The 13,136-nt window shown below is 42.6% G+C and overlaps 1 protein-coding gene across 1 annotated transcript in view; it reads right to left on the bottom strand.

Annotated features, from left to right (window-relative positions):
- Nucleotides 1–927: 927 nt before the first annotated feature.
- Nucleotides 928–13,136, bottom strand: part of cygb2 (cytoglobin 2) — a gene marked incomplete at both ends in the record, with an annotated part of 194,306 nt that continues 182,097 nt past the window's right edge. The window contains 2 exons of the mRNA XM_081380168.1: nt 928–1,092; nt 2,192–2,423. Coding sequence (XP_081236294.1) covers nt 928–1,092; nt 2,192–2,423 — 397 coding nt within the window. The remainder of the gene's footprint in view (nt 1,093–2,191; nt 2,424–13,136) is intronic.

The raw sequence follows: 13,136 nt of genomic DNA on the forward strand, positions 1-13,136 counted from the left end.
TTTAGCCCCAACATAAGGGGCACCTTTTACCCCAGATTCCATACTTTTACATATTCTTCCATTATTAAAAAAAAAACAAAAAAAAAAAAAAAAACTGGTGCTTTAATTACCTTGAACAAAACTGAAAATCATTAGGAAGACCTTTGTTTCAAAATATATTCAAGACTTTCAGCGATTCTCATCAGCTACTTAAATCTACAACATTTTTAAAAACATCAAATATTAGATACATTTAGCACAGAATCAACTTTGTGCTGCTGCCCGCAATCGTGTCAAGGATCAGCCAAATTTCTACGTGCATCTTGAAAAGCGGATGTTTTGAAAAGTGCTATGGCAAGCTTTTGTGCCATTTTGTGGTTTTGAGGAAAATAAAATAAAAGGCGCATTTTACCCAGGTGCACCTTTAGCCCTGTTGTACCCTAATGTGATCTCTTGTACCTCTAATATGTGAGGAGCTTAAGTTCAATAAACATGAATAAAGTACTAAAAAAATCTAGACTTGTGTGGTTTGCAGTTTGGAGGAAGAGTCAAGAACTCTTGATAAAGTTGAAAAATGAACAGCAGGTTTATGCTGTTCACTTTCATTGGGCTTTAATATAGGTTTTGTGATTCAGGTGCAGTTATAATGAATTGTATTGTGATTTGTTTTATGATGTATATAGAAACACAAGATACTAGCCCTAAAAGACACACAAGCACATTTCACTATACAGCAAAGACAACATATATATATATACTAAAAAAGAATATGTATAAATTTGGGTAAAAGAGAATGACACCTATGATGAAAAACATTTTAGATTTCAGCCTCACTTCTTCCGATTCTATTTCATTTATGTTTTTCTTTATAATTCAGTCCTTTGGCTAGCCAAACTGATGGTTCATAACTAATGTTCATGTGCAGTGGGAACAAATGCTCCAGCCTGCTCAGACTGCTGAGCTGGAGAGTTTGACCCACCCCACCTCAGTATAAGCCCCCGTGATATGCCAGTACAATGCTGCCATCAGTTTGGTCCAGGATGTCTGCACCTCTGGGGTAAAGCACTCTCCAAAATCCTCTGCAAGTATCTCCAGAATAACCCCACTTAAGATCTGTTGTGAAAAGAAATAAAGTAAAATGTTGAAAGAGGATTGAAAAAGAGCACAAATAGATCATTGGTTGGTTTAGTAAGGAATAGCTTTCGCCTGGTTTACAGTGCATATTGGTATAGGTAAAGCTGCTTATCAATTAACAAAAGTGTCTTAATATTTTCATTCATGACCCTGGAGGAAGTGATTTATCTTATGATATTATCTTTAAAAACAAACCCCTATGACTAATGCATGTCAGATGAAAACTTTGCCACTTCAAGACCCTAATCCCTTGAAAATACACGTGAATTAAATGTTTTGTCAAGATCTAAACTCACCATCTCTTAGGGGCAGAATGTAATCGTATACAGAGAATGCTTTAGACCACAACAACTACATATATTATGATGTCGAATTTAATTTGCTTTATGAAATGAAAACTCTCCAAAGCCTGAAAAAAGTAATCGATTTAATGCACATTAAAAAAGAAAATGCATGTTTTGTGCCATGAAAAGATCAATTACTGAAACCATAAGGTTTGTAACAGCTAGAGATAAAAAGTCTAACCTGGAGTGCCTTACTCAGTAGTGATGAATGAGGGGATAGTGATTCTTCTAATTCATGAGTCTCAGCCTTACTACTGAGTAAGGCACTCCAGGTTAGACTTTTTATCTCTAGCTGTTACTGAAACCATAAGGTTTGTAACAGCTAGAGATAAAAAGTCTAACCTGGAGTGCCTTACTCAGTAGTGATGAATGAGGGGATAGTGATTCTTCTAATTCATGAGTCATCCCTTATTAAGATAAAATTCTCAAACTTGTTATCATCCCAGATATTTAATCATTTGACAACTGCAATCCTAACACTTTGTGCCAGTGGGCAAAATTATTTTTGGTTACACTTTATTTTAAGGTGTCATTGTTACAGTGTAATTTTGTATTTAATTACTGAGTAATGTTAAGCAACTACATGTACTTCTTATAGGGTTAGGGTGGGATTTGGTTGAGGGTATGTAATTGTGCATAATTTATTGTTATTACTATGGTAAGTACATGTAACATACGTAACGACGCTGTAAAATAAAGTGTTACCTTATTTTCTTAAATCTTATTTTTCTTACTTTGAAGTACATTGGCTCCACTTTGTATTTGAGGGCATGTGTTTTTCCCACTAGTCCCAGCACAGATGAAACCTTCTCTGGATCATGAAGGTTCTCCACAACTGTGTTGATGGCATTCATGACACGACGGGCATGTTTCCTCAGCTGAGAGTTTTTCTCCATCTCTTCTGGATCTTCCATATCCTGGAACTGACTAAAGTACTGCTTTGCTGAGGGGAAGTTCACAAAGAATCTGAGAAACACAAAAACAAGACCATCTAATATTGCAACCAGAGTTTAAAAGACTTCCAAGTGAACATTTCAAAAGAAGGTTTGATTTCTGTTATCCAGCAGTAACACAAACTGTGGCTTTTTCATCAAAGAAAACTTAGATGAAAATTGCTTTTATATTGTGTCATTAGTATTTTTACATTTGTTGTATGTTTGCGTTTTAATTATATGTATATAACAAAATATTTGTTAACATTGTAGTAGAGATAGAATGTTTAAATTCATACTGGCCTCAGAAGCTAAGACATATTTTTATCAGTTTATTACAGTAAGACACTAGAAATGTTCTAAGGCCCATGATAACCAAAGCCATCACTCTTTGTTAACATTTTGCCCATGGGTATACTTCTCAGCTAAGAAGAAATAGAGTATTTATGCCTTTGGAATCCAGAGAGCACAAGCTGCATAAATTAGATAGACACAAGCCAATAAATGCAAATTATGAAAAATGATAGACTGGAAGACTAGGAAGGAGGAATGAATATAGCTAAAAGCAGAGAGAGAAATTTTGGGCAATGAATGACAGCGTGGTGTAAGACTGCAGTGCAGAGCTGAAGTGGCTCTGATGAGAAGGATGTCATTAAGTCACAGCAGGGAAAATGAGAGGCAGGTGCACAGACAGAGAGAGTGAGAGAGTAAGAGTTCAAACCAACCAGTCACTACAGTGCTTTAGCTCTGTTGGTTAAAGAGCCTCAGCATTGATAATGAACATATTATACTCTAATATTCAAGAGTGCAAATCTGTCATAAATGACAACTGCTGCTCTGTTTCTGTTTTCAGTTCCGCAGTTGGCTTTAAAATTGTCAGCTTTGTGCCTGGCAGTATCCTGTTCAAATATGACTGAAAACGTACTCGGTTACTAACGTAACCTCGGATCTCTCTAGAGAGGGAACGAGTACTGCGTAATATCTTACGCTAGGGGAAAACCTCTTTTCCACGAGATACTGAAGCCAAAAAATTATCCTTAATTTTGCAACAATGTAAAACGCATTGCAGCAGCATGCAGACATGGGCGAGACAGCTCGCGCGCCCATTGGCTGCTCTGTGGCAACTGCACCAGCCTATCGAGAGAGGCCCCTCATGACGTCAGAACCAATGAGGGCGCTTCGCGCCCAATACGTCATGTCCCGCCAAAAGAGGGTGGGGCCCGGCTATAAATATAGCCTCGAGAGGCTGATTTGACCAGTTTTTCATCGCCGAAGCGAACCAGAGCGTGATGCATGCACGGCAAGATACACAGTACTCGTTCCCTCTCTAGAGAGTACCGTGGTTACGTTAGTAACCGAGTACGTTCTCTTACGAGAGGTTCTCTCGTACTGCGTAATATCTTACGCTAGGGGAACACAGTGTAAAACGCCGTGCGTGCTTGAGATACAACACTAAAGTCCCAAGGGCAGGTGCCCGGGGCTCATACAGTGCCTAATCACACGGGACTCACAGAGAATCCGGAAAGAGGGGCTAGAATAGCATCATTCCTGTAATACAGAGCTCTAATAAGAGCAGATTATATCAAGTGTTCCACACAGCCAGGGCGAACTCGGCCTGGACTGATAAATATGGGGGACTTACGCACTGCCCACAGAAGTATACAGACGATCAGTGATCGACGCTCTAGCAGTTTCAGCATCCTGAGCCGATAGCATCGGGCAGGCAATACTGAAAATTTAGACCGAGAGCAACTTAGCTTGTAAAGCGGGAACCTCGAGGTTATAAAACCTTATAAATGTAGACGGGGAGGCCCAGCCTGCCGCCGTACAGATATCTTGCAAGGCAATCCCACTAGACCAAGCCCACGACGAGGCCATGCCTCTCGTGGAGTGTGCTTTGACACCTAACGGGCATTGCAGGCCCTTAGATGTATAAGCTAGTGCTATAGCATCGACTATCCATCTGGATAAACTCTGTTTTGACGCGGCTAGTCCCTTAGAACGTCCGCTGAACAAAACAAAGAGCTGCTCCGTCTGTCTGAAAACGGATGAGCGAGACACATAGGCTCTTAACGCCCTGAACGGGCAAAGGAAGCCTGCGTCCCCTTCCTCTTCAGATACCGGCAGGGCCGACAGGGAGATCACCTGTGCCCTAAACGGTGTATTGAGGGATTTAGGAACATATCCGTACTTTGGTTTGAGTATGACTCTCGAGTCATTAGGTCCAAACTCCATACACGTCGCGCACACTGAGAGCGCTTGCAAGTCCCCTATGCGCTTCACTGAAGCGAGAGCCAGAAGAAACACTGTTTTGAGAGACAAGTGTTTTAGGTCTATTGATTGTATTGGCTCGAATGGGGCACCTTTCATGGCTTCCAGAACCGTGGAAAGGTCCCAAACGGGAACCGAGGGAGGTCTGGGAGGATTCAGCCTCTTAGCTCCTCTAAGGAAGCAAATGACCAGATCGTTCCTTCCTAATGACTGGCCAAGCGTTGGTTCAGCGAACGCTGCTATGGCTGCCACATAAACTTTGAGCGTGGATGGGGCTCTGCCCTTATCCAGAAGCTCTTGTAAAAAGGAAAGAACCTCCGACACCCCACAGTGTGAGGGTGAAGTGCCACGCGCTGTACACCAGCTAGTGAACACAGACCATTTTGAGGAATAGAGCCGTCTCGTAGATGGAGCTCTAGCCTGCGTGATCGTGTTTAACACTCCCGCTGTGAGGTTAACGGGTACCCGTTGATGGCCCACACGTGTAGGGACCAAAGCTCCGGGCAAGGATGCCAGATCGAGCCGTTTGCCTGCGAGAGGAGATCCCTCCTCACCGGTATCGGCCACGGGGCGGTACTCGTCAGCTGCAACAGGACTGGAAACCAGGCTTGGTTCGTCCATAATGGGGCGACGAGTAGCACTGGGCATCCGTTTTTCCTGATTCGCTCTAACACCTGGGGTAGAAGCGTGACAGGAGGAAACGCATAGAGCGGGCAGCGGGGCCAGACGTGGGCCAGTGCATCCCTGCTCTTGAAGAAAAATTCCTGACAGTGAGCGTTCTCTTGAGATGCAAATAGGTCTATTTTCGCTCTGCCAAATGTCCTCCACAGCAGTTTGACTGTCTGCGGGTGTAAAGACCATTCTCCTGCCGGAAGATTGTTCCTGGACAGTCTGTCTGGTCCCACATTCAGGTGGCCGGGCACATGCACTGCTCTGAGCGAGCGCAGATTGTGCTGAGCCCAGACCAGGAGGCGTTCCGTCAGCCTGTGAAGGGTTCTGGATCTGATACCTCCTTGGTGATTTATATGAGCCACCACTGACATGTTGTCCGAACGGACCAGGACGTGGTGTCCTATTATATGGGGACAAAAGCGCCTCAGCGCGTTGTCGACTGCCATCATTTCCAGGCAGTTTATGTGTAGAAGCTTCTCCTGTTCTGACCACTGGCCGAAGAACGGTCTGCCCTCTAGCAGCGCTCCCTATCCCGAGGTTGAGGCGTCCGTAGACACCACCTTCACACTCGAGGAAGTCCCCAGGCTTACACCTGACCGGTACCAATCGGTCACTGTCCAAGGTTTCAGAGCTGCGATGCATTTCTGATCGACCTTGAGGCGCAAGAGACCGGAGGTCCACGCTCTGCGCGGAACGCGCGGTTTTAACCAGTACTGCAGCGGGCGCATGCGAAGCAGACCCAGCTGAAGCACTGAAGATGCTGAAGCCATGAGACCCAGCATTTTGTGAAACTTTTTGAGCGGGACTAAAGTGCCGTGGCGAAAAGTTTCTGTCATGCACTGAATACTCAGCCTGCGCTGCGGTGACAGTTGTGCTGTCATAGACAGCGAGTCCAGTTCTGTACCCAGAAAAGATATTTTCTGACTGGGAGACAGCGAACTCTTCGCCCAATTGACTTTGAGACCTAAATTCTCGAGGTGATCGAGTAATATGGTCCTGTGTTCTATGAGCTCTGACTGTGATCGAGCTAGAACCAAACAATCGTCCAAATAATTCAGCACTCGTATGCCTCGGAGCTTGAGGGGTACGAGCGCTGCATCTATGCACATCGTGAATGCACGAGGTGCCAGGGATAGGCCAAACGGCAGGACTGTGTACTGATATGCCTGGCCCTCGAAGGCGAATCTCAAAAATCGCCTGTGACGTGACGCTATTTGTATTTGAAAATAAGCATCTTTCAGATCTATCGACATGAACCAGTCCCCTTGGCAAATTTGCGATAGGATTTTCCTGGTCGTGAGCATTCTGAACAGTCGTTTCAGAAGTGCTTTGTTTAGTCGTCTTAGATCTAGAATGGGTCTGAGACCCCCATCTTTTTTGGGTACCAGAAAATATCTGCTGTACATACCCCCTTCGCTCTGAGCTTGTGATAAGGGTTCTATAGCCCCTTTGCTCAGTAACTTAGCTATTTCGGCTCGAAGTAGGTGTGCTACTTCCTTTTTCACCGTAGTTTGATTCGCGCCGCTTGGCGTTGCGGGCGTCGACCAAACTGTAGCGAATAGCCTCTTTCTATAATGTTCAGCACCCACTCTGATACCCCGGGAAGCTCTGCCCACGCTTTCGCGTGAGTGGCTAGGGGTAGAATGATATCTGGGCTCTGGTCGCGACCTAGTGGCGAGCGGAGAGCATCGGTGTGCTGTAACATGAGCGCCGCGCTTGCAGCGTGTGAGACTGGGGGCACGCTGATCACAGCGGGCAGCCTGCCCGCGCTCAGTTCTCCTACAGCGGTGTGCTGAGAGAGAGCGAGCGGGGCGAATTTTTTATGTCTGTTTATTATGGGTTTATTATGTCTGTGAGCGAATGAGGGCGCGGGACATCGGGCCCATGCAAAACGCTGAGAACACCGTCTGTTTGTGCAGACTGTATGTGCGTTGGTTTCGTTTTTACAGAAACCGTGAGACATGTAGTGTGTAGTGTTTGCGGGCACTGGGAAGTGGGCACAATCACTACATTTGGTGCACAATCGACATGAGTCGATTTTATTTGTGCGGGCCGTGTGTGGCGGGCCGTGTTTGTGTGTAGGAATGGGCACTGGGCAGTGGGCATTTTTACTACACTCATAACACCATCGGCCGTGGCCGGAATACCAGAAAATACACTCTTTATGGGATTTATCTGGGTCGCCGTAAAAACGGCGTTTGTGTGCAGCCAAGCGGGCTGTGTTGCCGACTTGTTTACTGCAGAATACGCTGGAACAGTCGCAATTACTGGAACTGAGCGAGCGAGAAGTTTTGGTGGGAGTCCGACCGCAGCGGCTAGGAATACTTTGTGTTGCCATAGAAACAGTGTTTGGGCGCAGGCGAGCGGGTTGTACAACGCGCTCGTTGGCTGCAAAATACACATCTGCAGTCCCTTTAAGGGAACTGACAGAACGAAAGCATTGACGGCATAATTTTATGCCAGTAAACCCGGGATTCGAACACGGGTCTCTCGTGCGAAAGCCTAAGATTCCACCTCTGAGCCACAGGGGGGAATCCGTAAGCTTTCAGTTAGCACGAGCATATAAGATAGCATCAACATGTATGCTTCGGCGTTTGTTTGCAGGCGTGCGTGTATTTATAAAAGGCTCGTTTGCTGCAATATTGATATTTCCAGTCGCCTGAACTTCAGAGGGGAATGAGAAATGAAGACTGATCCGGCCTCAGCGGGACTAAAAGCACTCTCTTTTCTCATTTCGCCAGCGACGCACGCGAACCATAGAAACGGTGTCTGGGTGCAGGCGAGCGGGTTGTACAACGCGCTCGTTGGCTGCAAAATACACATCTGCAGTCGCCTTTTAAGGGAACTGACAGAGCGAAGCATTGACGGCATAATTTTGTGTGCCGGTATACCCGGGATTTGAACACGGGTCTCTCGTGCGAAAGCCTCAGATTCCGCCACTAAGCCACAGGGGGGGGGGGCACATAAGCTTGGAGGTTAAGTCCAGCCTCGGCGGGACAAAAAACACTCTCGAACAGAGGGAGAGAGAAAGCTAGCCCCGTGACCTTCCGCTCCTGACATCCCCTGTGAACGGCGCAGTTTGCGAAGAGATGAAAAATTGGTCAAACCAGCCTCTCGAGGCTATATTTATAGCCGGGCCCCACCCTCTTTTGGCGGGACATGACGTATTGGGCGCGAAGCGCCCTCATTGGTTCTGACGTCATGAGGGGCCTCTCTCGATAGGGTGGTGCAGTTGCCGCAGAGCAGCCAATGGGCGCGTAACATACAAATTTAGCTGTAACATACAAAATTGTACAGAATGTTAATATTTGCAAAGAGTGCAATTGTCTGTTCAGAAAGCTTTAGCTATTATAGTAGAGTTCATTTTGATGGCCCTCAAATCTGAGATATTTTTTAAGACACTTTGTGGTTGTTTCTTATTTATTTACATACTTTTGCCATCAAACTGATAAGCAATATCACACTCACAGTCGTGCAATATGGCTCTATATCAGCATGGCTGTTGGTTTGTTCAAGTCATGTCGGAAAGATCATGTTTACTAGTTGAATACACATCAATGCCACCACAAAGTCGTAAATAAGTGGGAAGCTCAGGATTGTCCAGAGTTTATGAGTGTGGTGGGTGTGTCAGTAAGAAACTTGAAATACCACAATACTTATATATATTTAGCATGTTATTTATAAGCTGGTGTGCTTCAAAACAATGACAAAATTCGCATTTAGAAGATATAAGCATTCAACACTTAAAGTCTCTCACTTCCGCCAATATGGATCAATGATTTTGATGAAATCACCCTGCACTTCAGCTTCTCATCTAATTTTCTGTCCAATCAAATGCTCTCTAGAATTGAAAGCATCCCGCCCCCTACATTATAAATAGACGCTGAAATTGCAACTAAAATTGGTCACTTGTTCACACATTTAATATTTTCGACATGGTGAATGGCACATAGTGCACTATATACAGTATGGGACAGGCAACGATTCAGACATTGTAAATATGTTTTCCATTGGGGTGAATGAAGTTTGGTTTCATATTAGTGTCACGTGAACTGCTGCAGTGTGCACACAGTCTGCTCCAGTCCAGAGACTTGACAGGACAGAGCAGATCATATACACAAGAAAATGTATCAGACCCATTTGAATTCAGCAAAGAATGCTATTTTAAAGTGATATGGAGGAGATTATGAGGAGAAATTGTTAGACATTAAGAGGAAACTGCAGTTTTACCGAACTCAACGGCTCTGCCCCAGTTGTGATATAAATGAAACGAGGTGGAGCTGTTTGATATGTCTTCCTGTTTCAGCGGAAATTACGTCAACACATTGGATAATGCTGTGCATTTCACAGCAATTCAGTGGGCCTTTAACATCAGAAATAATATATTGAGCCAATGGAAAATGTAGTTTACCAAACTGTGTTGTTGGTCCAATTAAATATTTAAAATTTTAGTAGCAATTTTATTTATCACTGTCCCAAGAGAAAAAGAAAAAGAAAAACATACATATATTAAGCAAAATACAGAACACAGACAACAGGGTTGACATTTTGTCACTTGACTTTATTAACAAATCAATTCCAACACAGGATATTTTGTGAAAATACCTTATTTAAAATAAGGAAAAACAATGAATACATTCAAAAAAGTATTCTGTATAACAGGATGTCTTGATGTGCTGAAAAAAACTTTCAAAAGCAGCACTGCATAGGTTTTAAAATCTGCAAATACAAATAAAAACAAATGACAAAGGACAAATTAATGACAAAGTTCCCTGCATCACATCTGACAGCTGACAGAACAGAAGTTACTTAATTATATAATGAGAATGATACTTGTGTCAGGCGATGTAGATTTTGCTTTTTTTTGTTTATTTTGTGGTATGTAAATATATCCAGATTTTCAGGACTGCTTAAAGTTAAAAAAATAAATAAAATATTGGATTAATAAAAATAATCACACGCTTGACATATTTGATATTAAAAGGCAGGTAGTGTCTAACAGCACTGTGTTCTCACATATCACACAAATTACATCTCAGAAGCAAACTGTATTGTAGACATATATGACATGAGGAAAATAAAAATATTGGCTACCATCAGAAAATTATGTGGTAACCGGGAAAACATGATCATGAAACCAATGAATGCATGAACTCGCAATTCCACAAAATGCCTTTTAAACTTTATACCGGGTCCTGAACTTTGGAGTATAATTTCAGTGCTCAATACTTACCATAATGTCTTGAAACTTGGGACGATGAATATCTGTATTCTCTTCAGAATGTTTGTTTCGGTCTTCAGTGCGAGCCATCTTTGCTTTTTAATGAGAATAAAAGCGAGGCTGTGAGTTGTGGGTTGTACTCTCTTTAGTGGGTTGTATTGTTATTTAATGTGTTTTTGGATTGTTCTGCTTACGAAACACTGCAAAAATGTCTTTCCAAGAAATTTCTGTAGACAAAAAACTCTAGAACACATGAGCTGTGGAACATTATTAGTGATCTAGGAGCTTTTTACAGCAGATGCCATTGATAACATGGCAAGTCTATTCCTCACAGCCACGATTGTATACCTGTCATACTCATGGCTCTGAATTAGGTGGAGCGTCGGCTACATTTGTGGGGTTCGCAAATAGAACAAGTGGAGGGGTTTGAGAAGGCTTTGGCCCTTTCTCAGCCCTCAGCTTTGAAGTGGGGGATATTGGTGATTCGCCAGCCGTATCCCTAATGAGGGATATGAGGAGCTCATGGAGGTTGTGTCTACCCTGTAACACCACTAGCATTTTTTACACCTAGTGCAAAAGGCGGACCTTGGCTAGATGACTCTTGTAGTAAGAGGAGGCCAGTGCTAGGAAAAACTAGATTTACGGGAATAAAATCTCATGATGGGCTCTAGCTCTAGGTTACTTAGAGCTAGAGCCCATCATGAGATTTTATTCCCGTAAATCTAGTTTTACCTAGTATCTAGTATATCTAGTAAACCTCCACTTCACACTCAGATACTGAGAGACTCAAGGCGAGAATGCTTAGCAGACCGCCACCATTACAACCAAACTCTGTCACCCATCGATTTACGTGACCGTGTGATGGCCACACATTGACAAGGGTAATAATTCATTTCCCAACACATAGTAGTAGTAGTAAAAATCTTTATTTGTCCCTTTACAGGGCAATTTAAGTAGCTTCAACCTCACAAACATACACATTTTTATAAAACAGAAAAAAAAAAAGAAAAAAAACATCACAAACATTTACGAAAACATCACAATCACAAAACCCGGGCATTTATATGATTCTTCATATATAACTACTATTAAAATTTCATGGTACCTTGATCTTTGTTTCAAATAAGTATTTACACTCATAATTGCATTTGAAACAAAAGACCTAGAAGCTTTAACGGTCCTCCACTTGGGCACTCTATATCGCTTTCCTGAGGGAAGCAGTTCAAATTCTAAAAACAAAATGTGAGATGTATCCTCTAGGATAGTCAAGGACTTCCTAAGAACATTTCTCTCACACAGAACAGACAAACCCAGCTGTGCAGATCCTGTAATCTTTGACCCTAAATTAATAATGTGCTGAAGCTGGGATCTACTTTTAACATTTAATCCATAAAACCAACAAATCATAGCAAAGGTCAATAAAAGATCTATAAAATATTATCAATATAGATTTATCCACTTCAAAGGACTTAAGCTTCCTCAATAAATATAACCGGTTTTGTGCTTTCGATATAATAAGATTTGTGTTTTCCACCTACCTAAGCTTATCATCAATTAATGTACCCAAATACTTATATGAACTGACCTTCTCAACTTCTTTACCTGCAATAACTACTTTAGATGGAGTTCCGACAAAATTATAAAATTATATAGTCATATCCTTAGTTTTGGAGATGTTAATTTGTAAATGAGAACTCTCACACCAATCCAAAACAATATTTCAAAATGGGCCCATGCTCTGTGTCACCTTGCTTTAACAGACTTAGCACCACTGTATCATCGGCATATTTAATAATATGTCTGTCTGGATATTGACTTCTTCACCTATCTGTATATAAAATAAATGACGTTTTACTAACAAGGTTCGGGAGGAGCACGTTCAGATAATTAACACAAGTGGAGAGCACTCAGCAATCAATGGTAAGAGGTATATATACTCAGCAGTCTCACCTCATTTCATTGACAGTTTTTGCAGCATCCCTCCACCACCCCTTCTCCATGCTTCTAGTCCTAAAACACTTACATACGGGGGGAGTACTCTGGGTTCGGGCCGAACTCCGAGCTCGGAGCCCTCCCTCCGGACAGCACGCCAAACACGCATTAAACTTTACCCCTTCAAAATTATATGTAAGTGTGAACTCGTGAAATAATAAAGGTGAAAGAATACAGCCTTGGGGACAGCCCACTGAAGAATACAGTTCCTGTGAATGTTCTCCATTTACCCGTACTATTTGAGATCTTCTGGTCAGAAAATCTAAAATCCAGGCCACCAAACCCTTAGGAACATCAAACTCAGAAAGCAAACGTTCAGCTAAAAGAATTGGTTGAATAGTGTTAAACGCTGAAGAAAAATCTATTAATAATAAACGAGCATGATGCTTACCGATATCCACATGTTTATATATGTAATTTAAGAGTGGCAGAGTGGCATCCTCCACACTCCTATTTCTCCTATAGGCAAATTGTAGCGGATCCATCAGCTGACTAGTATGCTCTACAAGCCAAAATGTAATAATTCTCTCAAAACACTTCATTAATAATGATGTTAAAGAAATTGGTCTAAAATCGTTCATTTGTTTGGCG

Source organism: Scardinius erythrophthalmus (genome assembly GCF_964197995.2).
Source record: "Scardinius erythrophthalmus genome assembly, chromosome: 12".
NCBI classification, from domain to species: Eukaryota; Metazoa; Chordata; class Actinopteri; order Cypriniformes; family Leuciscidae; genus Scardinius; species Scardinius erythrophthalmus.